General features: G+C 38.3%; 1 protein-coding gene across 6 annotated transcripts in view; it reads right to left on the minus strand.

Moving 5' to 3' along the window:
- The window catches only part of KCNIP4 (potassium voltage-gated channel interacting protein 4), a gene marked incomplete at both ends in the record, with an annotated part of 1,207,446 nt that overhangs the window by 134,015 nt on the left and 1,053,402 nt on the right, over positions 1-20,029 (minus strand). For 2 of the 6 annotated variants that reach the window (XM_082837580.1, XM_082837579.1), the window contains one exon: positions 5,131-5,236. The exons of the other annotated variants lie outside the window; for them this stretch is intronic. In XM_082837580.1, coding sequence (XP_082693706.1) covers positions 5,131-5,236 — 106 coding nt within the window. The remainder of the gene's footprint in view (positions 1-5,130; positions 5,237-20,029) is intronic. 6 annotated transcript variants of the gene reach the window in all.

Raw genomic sequence — 20,029 nt, forward strand, 5'->3', positions numbered from 1 at the left:
TTACCTTTTGTTAAAAGTGAGCAATACATTTGATTTTCAGAAAAATGTAATAATGTCTATTGTTTTTCATGCAGAAAATCTTTGTCATATGCTACTTCTTTTAACGCTTTCATCTGAGGCACAAGAAGCAGAGCTAATATTTCAAGCCCTGCATTTAATAAATGGCTAAAAAATACATACCGATTCCAAATATTGAGGATATTAAAAACACTCAAGAAGTAATAATGTGTGATGTGTTTAAATATTTGAAATACCAACTCAAAAAACAATTTTCTAATATACATAGGGAAGCTGCATTCACTTAAATTAATTCTTGCATCCAATAATTTCAAATCTGGGAGAAAATAATCTAAAAGACATACATAATTATATACACAGAGATATTTATCTCAGTGCTATTTATATTATGGGGGAAAAGAGAAAAAGGGAAAAAATTTAAATATTCAAAAGCCAGGGAATGCGGTCAAATACAACATATTGTAACTATACAATGGAATATTATGTTTGCCATTAAAATATTTACATTTTAATAACAAGGTTAATACTTATGAAGGTATGCAATGTAAGAAAAGGATAAATATTTGGTATGGATGGGATTATTAATGCACACACGGATGAAAAAAAGATGTTACTTATTATTTGTAGTTACTTCAAAGTACAGGAGCATAGTAGGATTGTGTGTTGTGTGGTGTGAGTGTGTTATGTGCTGTGTGTTGTACTTTCCAAATTACTGCCATGAACATGAGTGACTTTATTTATTAAAAAGTATATATTTTTTTACTTTTTATTTTATATTGGAGTATAGTTGATTAACACTGTTGTGTTAGTTTCAGGCATACAGCAAAGTGATTCAGTCATACATATACATGTATCTATTCTTTTTCAGGTTCTTTTCCCATTTAGGTTATTACAGAATATTGAGCAGAATTCCCTGGGCTATACAGTAGGTGCTTGTTGGTTATCTATTTTAAATATAGCCATGTGTACATGTCAGTCCCAAAATCCCAATATAACCCTCCCTCCACCCTTCCCCCCGGTAATCAAAAGTTCATTCTCTAAGTTTGTGAGTCTGTTTCTATTTTGTATATAAGATATGGAAGCAACCTAAATGTCCATCGACAGATGAATGGATAAAGAAGATGTGGTACATATATACAATGGAATATTACTCAGCCATTAAAAAGAATGAAATAATGCCATGAGTGACTTTTATAAAAAAAAATGATTCACCCTCTCAACTCCAGAGGAGAAGGAGGCAGAACCCTGTCCCTGGGAAAAAGAAGCAGACCGGACGATTCTCCCAAGGGCAGGACAAGGACCACTATCGTTGGAAGTTAAAGGAAGGCTGCTTTGGGCTCAGCATGAGGAAGATTGCTCTGTAAAGCTGGCAATCACCAAATGGTTATTTTCTTAAAGAAGCAGGCCTGCTCCCTAGTAATGAGAGAGGAAGTCTTTCGGGGAACCAGACGTGAGGGAAGGCTCCCTTCAAACTCTTGGGTTCTCTGGTTTAGGGAATCCAAGTGCTCTATAACTCAGCAGAAGTTTGCTTTTTCTCTACAGAAAAGATTTTTTTTTCTTTTGTTATTTGCATAATATTGATAAATCTCACATTCCTGCCAAGAGGAATGAAAAACCCTGTCATTTCTGCCTTCCTGAAAAAAGAAAATGGAATTTAGAATGAGTATTGGCCTCTTATTAAACTAAATTTCAGCTCTCTAGCTTTGAAGCTGCATAGGATCTCGTGGAGAATATTTCTGCAGCCCCTGTGCAGGTGATTCAAGCCTGGAACTCACCCAGTCAAGCCAAACCTCACTGGAGGGCTCTCTGTGGTCCCACATGGAGATGTTTGGTCCCCATGCTTTTACTCCTGGGGGCCTAGGGTCCTGTCTCCAACCACCTGCCTCCTGTTTCATGTTTTCACATCAGCTTTTCAGTCCTGTGCCCAACTGCTTAGGGCCCGGAACATGGTTAGGGATCTAATTTTTAAAAAAAAACGTTTCTAATATAGCAATGGAATTAATGTGGTCTCCTTTTCAAGTAATCTACTTCGACGTGCTGGGGTTCTCTTGCGATGGGTGGATAAGAGGGAAAGTGGTGGCTAGTGGCGGAGGGAGTTTTATATCTGTGGACCTTTGGGGGGTCCACAAATCTTAGGCCACATCTAGTGTGGGTTCAAGAGCAGCCAGTTTTGTGAAATCCCATTTTTATAAAAATATTAGCTTTTAGGTCAGTCTCCTAATTTTTTTAGTATCTTCTGTTATTTTCTTTTCCTTTCAAGAAATGTCCTTTTTCCTCACACTTAGTTGAAAATTGCATTGCCATCCTCTGTGAACACTTATTTAGAGGTGTGGCTTTCCGCAGTACTGATTAAGGAAGAGTGCTAGCAAGGCACAACGATTTTGTTCTTCCCTAAGTAAGCAGAGAGATCCATCTGAAAGTTACATGTTACTTGTCTACTTTGTACAGATGACTCTGGTTTTGGTAAATATCTGATAAATTGGCAATTTTTATTTCAACTTGAAAGGGGAAAAGCAATGGCTCTAATAAGCAACATTCACTGACGAACAGTAGCAATAAAAATGTCTACATCTTCAATACCGTGTAGAATTAAGGTTCTGGCATCTTTCTGAATTGTGGCCTTCCAGGCTGATGGCCTGTTATGTTTTGTTTGTGAGATAGTGTGTGTGTATGTGCAATGAAGGAAAAAAATCAAAGCAATGTAGCTTAACTATGTATTTTCTTGTCCATAGGATTATTACTGATAAAAATAATTTTGTCCTGCCCTCTTTCCCCACAGAAGGTTCTAGTAGGACAAAGCTTTTTAAAGGCTGTTGTATTTACTTCCCTATCTCCCAGCACAGGAACAGGAACTAACATATAATAAATATACGTTGAATGAATAAGTGAATTAATAAAATATTATTATGATATATTAACTTTGGTCAGTGCCACTGAAATAAATTACTATGCTACTCTGGGACTTCTGCCAGGACATACTGGGTTCTCTGAGGTACGTTCCATATTTTCTCTATCTGTGTTGTCGAGACTAGTGGAATTTTAGAGCGTTCACATATTTTAATCACTCATTGAGTTCATCAGTTCCTACAAAATGATGTAGCAGAAAAGAAAGAGAGTAGTTGAAGATATGGGTTGTAGCCCTACACCTGGAATAGCTCACCTAGCTTGTTAATGTTTGTTACCTCACTGGCAAAGAACACTACCTTTTCTATCTGATTTTAACACGTTTGATGCTAGAAAAAAATTGTGCATGAAAGAATGTAAAAATAAATGTAAATGTAAATGCCTGTAAATGTAAAAAAAATGTAATGTAATGTAAAAAAATGTAAAAAATGTAAAATGTAAAAAAAATGCTTGTAAATGTTCACTATAAATCGCATAAGATATCTTTACAAAATAGAGCGTGTCCCTTTACATATCCTTTATATTCTACTGCTTAAGAATGCCACAAAATTGGAGAAAAAGAGGATGAAGAGGTGATGATTAGTCTGATGTATCAATTTGGCTAGGCTATAGTACCCAGTTCTTTAATCAAATACTAATCTAACTGTTGCTCTGAAGGTATTCTGTAGACCTGGTTACCATCTGTAATCAGATGACTTTAAGAGATTACCCTGGATAATGTGCGTGGGCTTCATCCAATCAGTTGAAAGGCTTTAAGCAAAAAGTGAGTTTTCTTGAAAAGAGAATTCTCACTCAGGACTGCAGTATCAAATTTTGCCTGAGTTTCCAGCCTGTTAGGCCTATGAATTTTGGACATGGTAGCTCCCACAGTCATGTGAGCCAATTCCTTAAAATAAATCCCTTTATATATATATATGTTTGCCTGTGTATGTGTATGCACATGTGTAGGTGTATGTATATGTATACAGATGGTCCCGGACTTTGGATGGTTTGACTTACGATTTTTCAACTTTACAAATGGTGCAAAAGTGAAACGCATTCAGTAGAAGCTGTACTTCGAATTTTGGTCTTTTCCCTGGGCTGGTGATATGCAACCTGGTAGATCCTCTCTCATGATGCTGGGCAGCGGCAGCAACCCATAGCTCCCGGTTAGCCATTGCTCACGAGGGTAAACAACCGATATGCTTACGTCTATTGTGCACCCAGACAGCCATTCTGCTTTTCACTTTCAGTACTGTACTTAATAAATTACAAGAGGTATTCAACACTTTATTATAAAATAAGCTTTGTGTTAGATGATTTTGCCCAACCGTAGGCTAATGGAAGTGTTCTGAGCACATTTGAGGTAAGCTAGTCTAAGCTACAATGTTCAGTACGTCAGGTGTATTAAATGCATTTCTGACTTAAAATATTTTCAACTTACGATGGGTTTATCAGGATGTAAGCTAAGAAAGACCTGCATGTATTGGCTTTGTTTTCCTAGAGACCCCTGATGATACAGGGAAAGAGTGGGCAGAGAAGAAAAGTCATATTTGGTAAATGTTTTCCACTTTATAGTAGTTTTTCAAACCTAGTAACATTTCTGATGTTTGGCAGTATCTAAATTACACAACAAATACGTGTATGTGAATCAGGAAATTTATGAGGCATTGCAGTTTAAAGTGCACAGCTGCTCTGCTAACAATTTAGGCAATGGGAATCCCTACAGTTATCTGAGCCGCGTCCCTACACCTCAGATCATACTCCAATAAAGATGTTAAAAAAAAAAAAATCACATGGTGGATAAGTGTGCAGACAATAGAACACAGCTGCCAGGAATCAAATATTAGCTACATATCGAACAAATTAGGTGATCTTGGGCTATTTGCTTCATCTCTCTGGTATTAAATTTTTGATCTGTAAAATTAAAATGATAATACCTACCCTCTAAAATAAAAAACAAAACAAAACAAAAAAACCAAAAATTTCCAAATGTTTTGAAGCCCAGACTCCTGTCACTAGCACTGTGCTGTCAGTCTGCCGAATGGGAAGTGCCTCACAACTGCACAGAGGTTCCCCTGGGTATTTAGGTAAACACGGATATATTAATAGAGTTACTTTTGCGGAATATAATATATGGATTCTTTTTAGAAGCAGAGAACTGCAATGCATGCAGACCTAAACAAACAAAACAAGCGAAGTTTGGGGGAGAAAAACAAACAAACAAACTTGCTTTGAACAGCAGGAGACGACGTTTTGGCAGCTGAGCAGGGCAAGAGCTTCATGAGCCGCTCTTTAATGCTGCGCTTGGTGCTGTTCTGAGTGTAGAGGAAACCTAGAAGATACGGGATGGGTTCTGTTAATGCTGTCTGCAGAGAGAAACTCAGGCATGCTGCAGGGTGTGTTAGCAGACGCCGGGCAGGCAGGATCTGGGAGCAGCCATCCGCTCAGGCAGAGGGTTGGGATCCCAGAAGGAAAAAATTAAATCCTTGTTTTCCCTTTGCTTTTCTCACTTTTTAGGTTTTCTTTATGTTGTATTAGATCACGATTACCCCATGAAAAAAGAATCATGCAAATATATCTTCTGAGTGGCAAAAATAAAATTTGCTGGCTTCTTTTGGTCTTAAATTGGGAATACAACAAATATCACTAAAAGAGTTAACTGGATTGAAATTTCAATATTGAAACCAGTATTAAGGGCCCACGTGACAATTTTGTGCATGCATTGCTCCCCATCTTTGATTCCAGAGGAGTGGGTGCTCTGCATAAATCATTCACATCGCAATCACCTGTTAGTACTTTTGCCTTCCCTGAAAGTGAGAAAATAGATGTCCTTCCTACACAGCTTCATTAGCATAAGCTGACGTGCCCAGAGATCGGACATCCTTCACATATTCACATGTGGACATTAATGGATGGGGCTCATTCAAACAGAGTGATTCCAAAAGAAACAAGGTGTGTTCACAAAACGTTAACCCAGGAGTAGACGGAGCAGTATCTGTGACTTCAGATAGCTGGAGACGACTCAAGAAAAATCAGTAGTGACCCAGTGGGCAAGCTAGCAAGCGCTTGAAAAACTATTGGTGTCAGGAGTCACACTTGTTCAGCTCAGCCTCAACTTGCCCACTCTGAGTGACCAGAAGCCTGAATTTGCATGTTGCTATATATATTGCTTCCCTAAGTATAAAGCAACAGCAAAAGGACCAATTTAAATCAAGCTTAGACCATCTTTATAATATGAACATGGCAAATGTATCTCTTGTTGCTTTTCTACTTTATAATTCCCATTTTGGAATTATAAAGAGTCCTGACTGCAAGGCTACTGATCTATTTCCCTTTGGAGCTGTTCATCCTACCATTGGTGTCCACTGGCTAAAAAACCTGATAGATCTCTTGTGTTGGGCTGACGGCAAACTAGTAGCTATGAAAATCACATCAGATCATTTACATACTTGAAAGCCCCCTAAAACCTTCATGAAAAAAATCCACACTTTCTAGCACGGACCCCAATCCCTGCATGATCTGGCCCTGTCTCACTCTTACAGCATTGTCCACCACCCTCCCTGTCTTAGACCATCAGCCACCAGCCACGCCACCCTTCTCGCCTTTGTTGAAACTCACACAACAGGTCCCTCCTCTCCCCTTGACACATATGGTGTGAAATATCTTGCTTACTTGATATGCCAAGTGCTGGTTGAGAGTCTGGCACATGAGAAGAGATCAATAAATGTCTGACAAATGAGTGAATAGATTCACTTTCAATACCAAAAGAAGACCTGATTTCATTTCCTAGATTAGTATCTAAGGGAGCTTTTAAACTTGTGAAATAAGTCTGATTTACATAAAACAGAGTCTAGTTGGCTTCTTTGTATATTTCTAAGGAGACACGTCCATCTAAGTGTCCTCTCCTTTGTAAATGTGTCTGGAGCATGATGATTTTGCTTTAGTTTCTCAAGCAGGACATTCTGCTTCTTCCATTCATGTTCTTTCAAACCTCTGTACCACTGTATGTGCAGTCTGGTGGGTCCTTCACCACTTATCAACTTCTACCTGCTCGTGCAGCCTTCAAAACTCCATTCAAACACACTTGCCTTGATAAACTTTCCCTGTCGTGTTTGCAGCCTTCCCGAGAGAAGAAGGACCCTCCTCCCTCCTCTGCTCTATCTTCTCTATTGCCCCTGTATCATACCCCATTGCTCTGGGTATCGTCCCCTCTTGCTGATTGAGACCCTATCCTGACAAGGAGTTAGAGAGAGAAGGTTCTACCAGCCATCTGCAGTAGGAGAGAGACTAGTGTTACCTCCTACCCAGCTTCTTTGCTTCAGATTTCATTTCTTGTTGTCTAGTCCAACTCTACAAACGTGCCTGAAACTGGCATGCGGCAGACGCTCAAGAAATATTTGCTGGTTGCTTGATTTCCTCCTTTTCCCTTAAATTCTGAAATCTGCCAAGCTCACTCTCTGTGACAGCTTCCTGGATCCTCAGGCCTTTCTGCTTCCCAGGTACTTAAGTATTAACGTTACATTCCGCGTCCCCATCTCCAATTTGGTAATTAATGATGATCTTCCCTGGAGCATCTTCTGAACTGTACTTGGGGCTACAAATTTTACAGGTTGCTGTTTTCAGTCAGTAGTTAAAAGTCTTAGATTTTAGTAGTGACCTTGGGCAGATTATTAAACTTCTCAGGGTGTCTGTCTTTTCTTTATAAAACAAACGAAGCCTTTATACTAAAGATCTTGGTTGTCAAAACATATTTTTTAAATCCCTTTTAGGAATATATATATTTTTTTCTTTTGAAAATGAATAGCTGAGATTTGACATTTTTGTTTTTTGTGATTTTCTCTTCCCCTAAGAGAGAAGTGAGTAGGAATGAGAAACACATAAAGAAAAAAAAAAATTATCTTGCTGCCTTTGCATGGTTATAATTTATAGGAGGCCCTTTTCAACAATAATCTATTATCAGAATCAATAAAATATAATCTCCATGAAGGCCAGGCCAGGATATTTGTCTCTTTTTCAGCAGATCGCAATACAAACCACATTCATGGATATGCTTCTTGATGATCTTTGTAATACTGTAACAGTTGACCATTTCCTCATGCCTCTTCCCCTTAACGTCAACCTGGTTTTTCACCAATGACCTCACATTTCCTTCTCTTAGGAATATATTTAAATGTAAATTGTACACGGTGGTTTTTATTGTGTTTTCTTCTCAATGAGAGCTTCAGCTAAAAAGCTGAAGAGAGCTTTAGCTCTCCCTTCCTCTCCCTCCCCATCTTTCCTTCTCTGCTATCAGACCATTCTGCTCTTTTCCCCTTACAGTGTCTGAGTGTTCCAGCATGGTAATAAAACAGCCTAGGTAGATCCCAGTGCTATATGATTTGGGATAAGTATTTAATCTCTCTGAATCTCAGTTTCCTCATCAAGAAAATGGATTAGTAATAGTATCTACCTCATAATGTTGTTAGAATCTAATGAGATAATATATAAAGCATTTAGCACAGTGACTGTTCCTAACATACACTCAGTGAATGTTAGATATTAATTTTTTTCAGTCCTTCAGTGTACCCCTCAGGTCCTTTCCACATGCTATTATCTCTCTCTGAAATTTTGTTTTACTTCATTGTGGCCTAGTTAACTTCTGCTCTGTCATACTTGAGATTCAGTTCAATAATCACTTTCTGAGGAAAACTTTACATGGCAGACCAAACTAGGTTATGAACAGCTTTACTCTATGCTCCTATAGTTTCCTGTGTTTCTCCTTTATAGCCTTATCACAAATATAATTAAAACAATTGATGATACAATTATGTATTTGACATGTCTTCCCTACTGCAATGTAAGATTGAAGATTTCTACCTCCAGCCTTTAGAGAATAAATAAATATTATTGGAAGTATTATCTCACCATAAGCAACCATATAACTGGCAAGTTACATGCGTACCTCAGAGACATTGCAGATTCTGTTTCAGGCCACTGCAATAAAGTGAATGCCACAATAAAATGAGTCACACACATTTTTTGTTTCCCAGTACCATCATCTGACAACCCAGTGTTGCCACAAACCTTCAATTTGTAAAAAAAAAAAAAAGGCAATATCTGTGAAGTGCAATAAAATGAGGTATGCCTGTATATGAGGCAACTGTTTTTAAGCACTGAACAACAAGCAATGTAGAACAGTGGTACTGGAGAGAAAAACCCAAAAGGTGAGCTCCACAATGCCCAGCTCCCTCTGCCTGGGTGCATTTTCTTTCAAGAGTTCAGAGAGGTGGAGTGCATGCTCACTGTGCTGAGGTGGCAGAGACTGGAGTTTGCAGGGCAAGGCGCCGAAGAAGAGAGAACTGTTATGTGTGTCAGAGGGAAGGAGCTGTGTGAAAAGTAAATGAATGTGGGCCATTGTGATAGTTAATTGTATGTGTCAACATAACTGGGCTAAAGGTTGTCCAGATAGCTGGCAAAACATTATCTCTGGGTATGTCTGTGAGGATGTTTCTAGAATAGATTAGCAGTTTAATTGGTAGACTGAATAAAAACGATCACATTCATCAGTGCTGGTGGGCATCATCCAATAGGTTGAGGGCTTGAACAGAACAAAAAAGTAGAGGAAGGCGGATTTGTTCTCTGCCTGAGTTCAGACGTCTATTTTCTCCTGCCTTCAGACATTGGCTCCTCTGGTTCTCAGGCCTTTGAGTTTGGACTGGAATTATACCATCAGCTTTCCTGGGCCTCTAGCTTGCAGATAGTAGACTGTGGGACTTCTCAGCCTTTGTAATTGAATGAGCCAATCTTTCAAAATAAGTGTCTTTCTGTTTATCTGTATACATCCTCTTGGTTCTGTTTCTCCGGAAAACACTGACTAATACAGTCACTGACCAAGGGCTGGGTGATGCACGCTCAGGGACAGACTTCATAATACTCAGCAAGCAGAAGCTGCTCTAGGACTGAGAACTGAATGGAGATATCAGAAATCGTACAGTGCTGCAAGATGTGGGAGTTCTAGCCCAGGCTCCCCACAAAAAAATTAAAATAAAAAAGAAGAGAAAAAAAGAGAGAAAGAAGGAAAGAAAGAAATTGCACAGTGCATTGAGCACCTCTGGCATGCACTGGAGAGCTCAGAAAGACTATGCTTTTGGAGAAAGTATCATTTCCCAGAGTAAGAGCCACACCCTATAACTAAGTATAAAATCAAAATTGACCTATCCTAACATATAACAGAACTGAACTTGGCAACACCAAAAGTGCGAGCAACTGTGGAAAGCCTTCCAGAGGAATACTCAACACACTTTAAAAGACGATAACACAATCTAAACTCCTTACAGTGTACTATAACAATGTCCATCATGCTACCAAGCATTAGTAGACATGTGAAGGAGTACAAAAATGTGACCCATACTCAAGATCTTTTAAAAAGCAGTCAATAGAAACAGACCCTAGGATGACACAGATGTTGGACTTTAAAGAAAAAATTAGTCATAATAAGTAAACATTTTAGCAGTGAAAATAAAATTACAAAAGGAACCAAATGGAAATTTTGTATGTGAAAAGTAAGATATCTAAAATGGAAGAGCTTTTTGAGATGGGCTTAACAGCAGATTGGGGACGACTGAGAAAAGAGTTAAGAGCTTGAATGGAGATGGAAAGAGACAAATCATCCAACCTGAATAACAGAGAGGAAAAGAGATTAAAAAATAAACAGATCCTTAGTGATTTGTGAGACAATATCAAATAGTCTAACATGAATGTAATTAGAGAACCAAATGAGATAGAAGAGAAAAATTAGAAAAATAAATGGCCAAAACATTCCAAATTTGTTTATAAACATCAATGTACATATCCAAGAAACTTGAACCTCAATCAAGATAAATACAAGATGAATCACATAGACATGTCATAGTCAAATTATTGAAAACAATTAGAAAACTCTCAAAAAAAAACAGACTAAAAAGATGTGTTATAGAGGTTAAATAATATAAGAATGGTTTTCCATCAGAAACAATAGATGACAGAAAACAATGGAATAAGTTCTGGGGGGAATAAAAAGACTTTCAACCCAGAATTCTATATTCAGTGAAAATAGTTTTTTGAGAATAAAGATGAAATAAAGATATTTTCAGATAAACTAAAGCTGAGAGAAATCATAGCTACTAGACCTCTATTACCAGCAATTATAAAGGAATTTCTTCAGGCTGAAAGGAAATTACATGATATGAAAAGTTAGATGTACAGGTAGAAATAAAGAGCACTGGAAATTGAAAATACGTGAGTAAATATAAAATATTATCTCATTTTCCTCTTATTTCCTTTGTTTAAAACAACCAAAAAATATTGTGGGGTTTATTTCATTTGTAGATATTACATTTCTGACAATAATAGCATAAAGTATGGGGGAAAGTAAATGAAATTTTACTGTTGTACATTTTACACAAAGTGGGACAATATTAATTGTAAGTAGTCTGAATAAGAGAAGAAGACAGATTACAATTGCTAGATGCTAGGAAAACAAATGAAAATAATAAAAGGAAGGGCAGTCAAAATTCCAACTGAGGAATTAAAATGTAATATCAAAAATATTTGGTTCACCCCAAAGAAGTCAGGCACAGAAGAACAGAGAAGCAAGGAGAATATATGACAGTAGACTTACACTCAGCCATATCATGAAACCAGAAACCCAATCTTTTTTATTCACTACTGTATCCCCATTACTTTCCACAGTTCCTAAAATATAAAGAGCGTTCAATCAATATCTAATGAAAGCATGAAATCAGACTCTATGTCTTATGACACGGTCTCAAAATGTGCAGATTGGCTGCATGTCTGTAACTGGCAGATGCATTTGGAATCTGCATGGGGGTATACATCCTCGCAGCATGTGAAGCAATGTCCTTCCCACACTCCAACTGGACAGCTGTGTGTGAAGGCACTCTACTAAGGATGCTGTGGACTGCATTCCCCAGCCAATAACACTGAAAGAAGATTGATGGTGAAGGTAGCTCCACCAGCAAAATGCCTTAGTCTGGAGGGCAATTTACCCCCATAGAAACCAAATACTCTTTGATAGATTAATTGCATCACATAAATATTTATTTATTCTTTTATTTAAAAAGCACTTATTATAATGCATATATTGTAAATAGTGTTTGTTGTAGAATTGTGTATACACAGTGGTCATATAAGAAAACATCCCTATTCTCTGAGGTCTAACCATCTACACTGATGGTAACACCTATTGTATTACATGACTGATTTATTCGTCATGTAACACCTATTGTATTACATGACTGAGTTATTTCTTTTATTAAACCTGCATTCTCTGAGGGACGAATTCTATTCGTTCCTTATTTCACTTTTTCAAAAAACATTTATTGAATGCCTTCACTGTGCTTTGTACTATCCCAGGTGATGGGAATACTTCAGCGAATAAACCAGACAAAAATTCTGGCTTTAATCGATCTTACATTAGAGTCAGGGAAGAAGAAGTAATAAACAAAAATAAATAGCAAAATATAAAGTTTGTCAGATTGAAAGCAGGGCTGAGGCCTACTGGGGAACAGGTTGGGAGGTGGGATGAGGAAGACTTGTATTTTTTTTTTTTTTTTTTTTTGCGGTACGTGGGCCTCTCACTGCCGCGGCCTCTCCCTTTGCGGAGCACAGGCTCCAGACGCGCAAGCTCAGCAGCCATGGCTCACGGGCCCAGCCGCTCCGCGGCATGTGGGATCTCCCTGGACCAGGGCACGAACCCGTGTCCCCCCGCATCGGCAGGCGGACTCTCAACCACTGCGCCACCAGGGAAGCCCAAGACTTGTAATTTTAAATGTGGTGGCCAGGGAGGTTTCATTGGAGTGATATTTTAGCAAAAATACCTAATGAGCTGAGAAAGTTTCTTACCCTATTTTGATTATTAGCAACTACCACGGTGTATTACATATATTAGGCACTAATATATATATATTTATTGAGTGATTAATCTTACTCATTTATTAATTTATTCAATTAGTATTTATTGACACCTATAATGGACAGATGAATGCCGTAAATTAATTGGCTATATAAACTGCTGAATCCAATAATCTATAACAAATTTATTGCCTTACAAATCAAAATTAAGTCAACTCCCTTATCCCTGCAACTAGAAGTTACTCCAGTCTACTAGCGTCCTAGTGCTTCAGAAATCATGAAAGGAAGGAATACAAACCAAAGAATAAAAAGTAAGTGTGCAAGTAAGTAGGCCACTTTAAATCATGATATAACTGAATGAAAGTGCATTCATTTTTACCAATGGGAAAGGTTTCATCTTACAAAGCCTGACTTTACGGAGAACCAATCAGCCCATCACCACTCTGGTTGCTCTGTATTTCTGACCCTTCCACATCTCAAAGGTGTATATGCAACTGGTCATTCTTCACAGACTGCTTTTCCTGTTACACAAAGAAATGCCATTACATGTAAAAGTCAGGCTTCAGGGATGAGTGATGGGCCATGAATTATGAATTTAATAAGTAACTATGATGGTAATAGAAATGGTAATTTCACCATAATGAGAATTATGCTTATATCTTCCTCCTTTTTCTAGGATAGCTGATAGCAAAAACGAGTATTTCCTGTGGCTTTGCATAGGAATAAAGGCTCCTGCCCCAGAATTCACAGCCCTGTTCAAGCTTCATCTTGTGCTTTTGAATTATGGACGATGTTTTTCTTTCTGGATCCTAAGCCTGTGGATGTCTGGTGGAGCAAAATGGCTAATAACGTTTCCACAGACATGGTGTCTTCCATGAATCAATAACTATGACAAAATCACCGGGCATGGCAGTGGCACGGCGATCCTGCCTGTATCTCCTTTGAATCAGTGACAAGCTGATTCATGAGCAGTGACTTGGTGCTGGGCTAGGAAGCACATTCTTCACTGGTCGCAAATGGGAACGTACCACTCACAAGTCTATTTTTTAAATGGGTTTGGGACTCATAAACACACACACACACACACACACACACACACACACCACACACATACACACACACAGAGTTCATTTTGCCTTTTCAAATTTATTCCTGAAGAAGCAGGGCCCCAGATAGTTTGTACTCTGGTGATGATTCTTGCTGAAAATTGCTGTCAACCTGCACCAATTGTTATCAGAGGCTGCAGTCAGCCCGCAATTGTAATCATTCACTTTTTTTTTTTTTTCACACACACAGACTGTATTTTATTTTTACAAGAGATAAATCAACTGACACCAAGCATTGTAAATGGATAACCATAACAAAAGCAACAATGATTGCAATTACCAAACACGAAACACACTCATACTGTGTCATAATATTGACATTCAATCCAGGAATCCTCCACTGTAACGGCTCCTTTACTTTGCAGTGAAAGACATCATGTATGAAGGGCAGCAGCAGGGTTAGTGACTGAAAATCAGGGGAAAATATCTACATTTAATTTTGTAACTATGAATTTGGAGGTTTCACACTGACCTTCCTAACCCACCTGCTTTGTTTTGCCTGATTGAGAAACAAGTTACCTTCTTTATCAGTTAATCCAGAAGAGGGAGCCAGAAAGTGCTTGAATTTGCTGGCAATAATCTATAGAATCTAAATGTAAATAGAGTAAATTTGACTCAGAGCTGCCATTGGAAGACACCTGTTTCTCATAAAACGAGTGCTGCTCTGTCAACCTCTTCGTCTCTCTCCTGTTTCTCCCTGCCTCTGTCTCCTTTAGATTTATCTCTCACTTTCTTCAGTGTTTCTTGCTTCCTTATCTCTGTCTCCATCTCTGTCTCTATGTCTGTCTTTGTTCTTCTAGGTGTCTCTTTGTATTTCTCCTTTCTGTATCTCTGCTCTATCTCTGTCTGTCTCTCTGCCTCTGACTCAGTCTCTCTCTCAAACAAGACAGGGTCCCATTTGATCTTCTTTACCTCTGTGTTGAGTGTGTGCATCATGAAACATTTAGAGAGAGTTTTAGTCAGCTGAGTATAGGATAACCATTGTAAGTTATTGCTAGGCGAATTTCAGTAAACACCTGGATTGTCAAAAGCTCTAACGCTTTCCAAACCAGTACTGAGTGCTTGTGTTTGTTCACGTTTCTGCCCTGCTCTATTGGCAATACTAGCCAGAGGATGTTAGCAGAAAATAACAACATGGTAAAGGCATCCACTTTCTTGGGGATCCTTTAAGATTCATCACTGAAGCCCAACTGTCCTTTGTTCCTCTGCATAGATTGCCAAAACTGCTTATGTGGTGAGATCTTTCGTATGGGAGTTGGGAAGTTATCTGGAGTTCCCTATCAGTAGGGTGACAAGACCTCCTGGTCTGCTCAGGACAGTGACAGCTTATGCGTTGTCCTAACATCCCATTCGTTAGCAGCCCCTTTTTGTGTTCAGAAATGTTCTGGTTTAGATGACAAATGATCTGGTCATGCTGGATTAGCAACTGGTAAGGTCCGTTCCCACAGAGCAATGTGCAGTCATTGAGGTCATCCCACTGTCATTGATGTAAATTGTGCAAATTTGTTTTAAAAACTGGTATTTAAAAATAGCTGTAATTAGTAGGAGAGATGAGACAGGGAGCTAAAATATAAATATTTGCGTACGATAGAATATTACTCAGCTTAAAAAAAAAGAAGGGAATCTTGCCCTGTGTGACAACATGGATGAACCTTGAGGGCATTAGGCAAAGTGAAATAAGCCAGTCGCAGAAGGACATGATTCCACTGAGAGGAGGCATCAAGAATAGTCAAGTTCATAGAAGAAGAGAGTAGATTGTTGGTTGTTAGGGGCTGGGGGAAGGGGATGGTGAGACGATGTTCAACTGGTATGAACTTCCACTTAACCCAAGTTGAAGTAGGTCTGGGGATCTGCTGTACAACATAGCACTCTGTGGTGCACTTAAAAATTCAAGGGGCTAGGTCTCATCTTGTGTGATAAAGCAACATAAAAAATGTACCAACATAAAAAAATGTAACGTAAGAAATGTAAGTAATTTGGGCAACATTTGTAGAGGAAAGACTTGCAGCTTTGGAGTCAGAAAGAACTGGTTTGAATAAGTTCTGCCACTTTTTGTTCGTAAGACAACTTAAGTAAGTAACTTAAACTCATGAGCCTCTTTGATCTCACCTGTATCACGGGAATGATAGTAATGTCAGCCTCTGCTATGTCCTGGGGTGTTAGGAGGTTGAAATGAGGTTACATATACATAGCTCCTGGCTTGATAATGTTCTCCTCCTGAAATGTGTTTAATGCTCAGCACCCAACTCAAGAAGGAATATTTCAAAAATGACAGCAGTACTTTTTTTTGATATAACAGCAATTAAAGCATCCTCCAAATCTCTATCTTGAGTGTTGCCCCTTTAATAATAATTGTATCATAAATATGAATTAAACCTAAATCCAACTGTGCTATTTCTTCTCTTCAAGCTAACACAAATAACCCATTTAAAATAGATAGCTAGTGGCAAGCAGCCGCATAGCACAGGGAGATCAGCTCGTTGCTTGGTGACCACCTAGAGGGGTGGGATAGGGAGGGTGGGAGGGAGACGCAAGAGGGAGGGGATATGGGGATATAGGTATATGTATAGCTGATTCACTTTGTTATACAGCAGAAGCTAACACACCATTGTAAAACAATTATACTCCAATAAAGATGTTAAAAAAATGTTTTTAAATATATTTTTAAGTGTTTGAATGATTAAGCATTGTATAACTTCAAATTTTCCATTGGGATTAGTCAATCATGTATTTTAAATTAGAAAGTTAGTTATGATTGAGTGAAGTTGAGTCTTCTGATGACAAGAAACCACAAATGCAATTTATAAATTGAGTTATAATAAGATTTGAGATTATAAAGTTTATTTTCTTGTCAAACAGAGTCTTTATTATATAATGAATCTTTCTGCCCCTCTACTACCCCAGTCACATTAATTTTAGTATAGCCTAGGCTACCCTGTTCATTTTATGATTGGCCAGTTACCGGACTACTGTCCTTTAACAACATGCTTGAGAGGAGTTTTTCAAAAAAAAATTAAAAACTGCTTCCTTTTCTTCACTTTACTCAGCTCCTTTTAGTATAAAATCCTAGAGTCTCATAGTGTGTTATAAGAACTTTGGCTTTTACTTAGCGTGAAATAGGCAGAAGGGAAAGATTTTGAGCAAAGTCTTTAGTGAGGTAATCTAACTTAAGTTTCATTCTAGAAATATTCAGTGTTCACCTACTAAGCAGTGTCAAAAACAAACCTAGTTTCTGCTCTCATAAAACTTACAAGCCAATGAGGAACGTAAATATGAAGAATTAAACAATTAAAACAGAAAAGTCCTTTAGACCTCATTTGAACATGATCTTGCCCTAAGGAAAGGTGGAGATAAATAAAGCCTACGACTGAGGCCTCTAGCAACAGTAACAAGAACTTTCTATGTGCCAAGTATTATGTAAGGATTGTATCATTTAATCTTTACAAGAACTCCATGTGTCAGATAATATTATGATAGACAAATCACAGGTGAGGCCATTAAGCATAGGGAGATGCATGTAGCTTATAAGTGGCAGGACCAGGATGTAAGCACATGTCCATCTGTCTACCTCCTGGGTCTGACATTCTGACTTCCCTACTGCACTCGTAACGGCTCCAGTAAATAACTAGACTACTTCACTTACTGCGTGTGTCTAACTGTGTAACCTTCAGTTACAGGACATTTGTTTCACTTTGCAGAGCAATTTTTATTTCCTTCCCTGCCCCCTCAGTTAGCCTTCTTAAAACTCATCCTGTCTTGAATATAGAACTGAAAACTTGGTGACCTGCGTTCCTTCACCAGAAATGCTGCCTCTAATTGCATTTTCTGCAGGACATCCATCAAATTCCTGGTGGTATTAAAAAATAATAAGGCAGTTGAAGAGAAGGTTGCACTAGGAGATCCAATTTCTTCATCTGAAAAATAGGGGTAATAATACTTGACACTTACTAATCTCAAGGAAGTTAGGAGATGAATGAGGTAATTGTTTCTGCAAAATCTCATGAATGTAGAAGAAATAACATATAATCCATTATAACTTCCAATGTGAAACACTACTTTCCTATCCTTTTGGGTCACTGTATTCAATCTTGATCTTTCAACAATGTGTTTATTCTATAAAACTATTTGTTCATTAATCTAATGAATAGTATTTACTGAGTATATTATAAGGCAGACCCTGTGCTAGGTGCTTGGGATAAAAATCAAATAAAATATGGAATGAAGCTAATGTTTACAATTTTGTGAATACCAATGACCTGGTCTTTACTGCTCATAAGAATCAAGAGGGTGGCTTTGAAAAATCAGCCCTGCCTAATCACTCCAGGCTAACTGTATCAGGTAACTCAAATGTGAAGCCAAATTTGAGAACCTTTGTTCTGTTCTGGGCTGATCCCATACCAGACAGATTTTCCAAAGAACTGTAGTTGTACAGTTCTGATATTGCAAACTAGTTGCTTCTACATGGATATTGTCCTGGGTTGAGAATGGTCTCTCAGAAATTCATGTTCACACTGAACCTCACAATGTGACCTCATTTGGAAAGAGAGTTTCTCAGATGTAATTAGTTAATGAGGTCATACTGAATTAGGGTGGGGCCTAAATTGAATGACTTGTGTCCTTATAAGAGAAAGGACACCTCCCCCCCACCCCTACCCCACACACACAGGGAAGATGGCCATGTAAAGATGGAGGCAGAGACTGGAGGGAGGCAGCTATAAGCCAAGGAAGGCCAGTGATTGCTGTCAACCACCAGAAACTAAGAAACAGGCATGAAATAGAGTCTCCAGAAGAAACCACTTATGCTGGCACCTTAATCTCAGAATTCTGATCTCCCAAACTGTGAGAGAGTAAATTCTTGTTGTTTTAAGCTATCTACTCTGCGGTAATTTATTACAGATGCTCTAGGAAACTAATACAGGCATCAATTAACAGATTTTTCAGAAGGCCAGAAAAAATCGAATTATGCCATAGTCACATATTCATTCTCGACTTTATATATGGAGTCCCTCAAAATTTATTGGGCCTCCCTGGTGGCGCAGTGGTTGAGAGTCCGCCTGCCAATGTGGGGGACACGGGTTCATGCCCCGGTCCGGGAGGATCCCACATGCTACGGAGCAGCTGGGCCCGTGAGCCATGGCCGCTGAGCCTGCGCGTCCGGAGCCTGTGCTCCGCAACGGGAGAGGCCACAACAGTGAAAGGCCCGCGTACCGCAAAAAAAAAAAAAAAAAAAAAGTGTGTGTGTGTATATATATATATATATATATATATATAAAAGACATGGTGCTATACTTGTGATATCTTCTTAATAGTACTGTTAAGTTTTGCAAATTGCTACTAAGCATATTCATTCTAGGTAAATTAATCCACTTCACACTACAACTGAGTGGATTTCTAACTGTGTGGCAATGCCATGTTCTTTATTTTGCAGTTATTACCTGCCTGTCTTCACTGGATAGCAAATGCCTTGAGGGCAGGAAATTTCTGTATTTTTATTGCTTTATACCCAGAGCCTTAGTGTCTGGCACATAGTAGCTTCTCAATGAAATGTATGTTGAATAATAAATGTAAAATGTATCGAGTGGTTGATGTTCACTTATCTTTCTATAAAAGACAGCTATCTCAATATGACTACCAATTATTTTGCACCTGCTACATGCAAGGCAGGGTACTAGGCATCTTACATATGTCATCACTCACCCTTACAACAACTTTGCAAGCTGGGTATGATTCCTATTTTATACTCAATAACCTAAATATCTCAGAGATTTTAAGCCACTTCTCCTATATCCCTCAAAAGTAGCTAAGGATTTAAACTCCAGTTTGCATCTCTTAATGCAAAAAAGATGTTTGCACATTCTCAGAGGTTAGGAAAAAACATAAATGCAGATTTCTTTTTTTTTTAAAAAAGCGGCCACCCAGAGCCCATCCTTTATTGCTCAGGCTGTAAATCTACTGAAATGATCGATACTTGCTAGGCACAATATCGTACATGTTGAGGTATAAGTGATACCCACAAAACATATCAATATGGGTCCAGAATAAGTTATATTCAATTAAACAGTATAGTTGGAAAGATCCCTAACTTCGATCCTAAATTCTCTATCAACACTGCAGAAAAATCAAGGACA

This window comes from Leucopleurus acutus, assembly GCF_964270905.1.
Source record: "Leucopleurus acutus genome assembly, chromosome: 4".
Taxonomy (NCBI): Eukaryota; Metazoa; Chordata; class Mammalia; order Artiodactyla; family Delphinidae; genus Leucopleurus; species Leucopleurus acutus.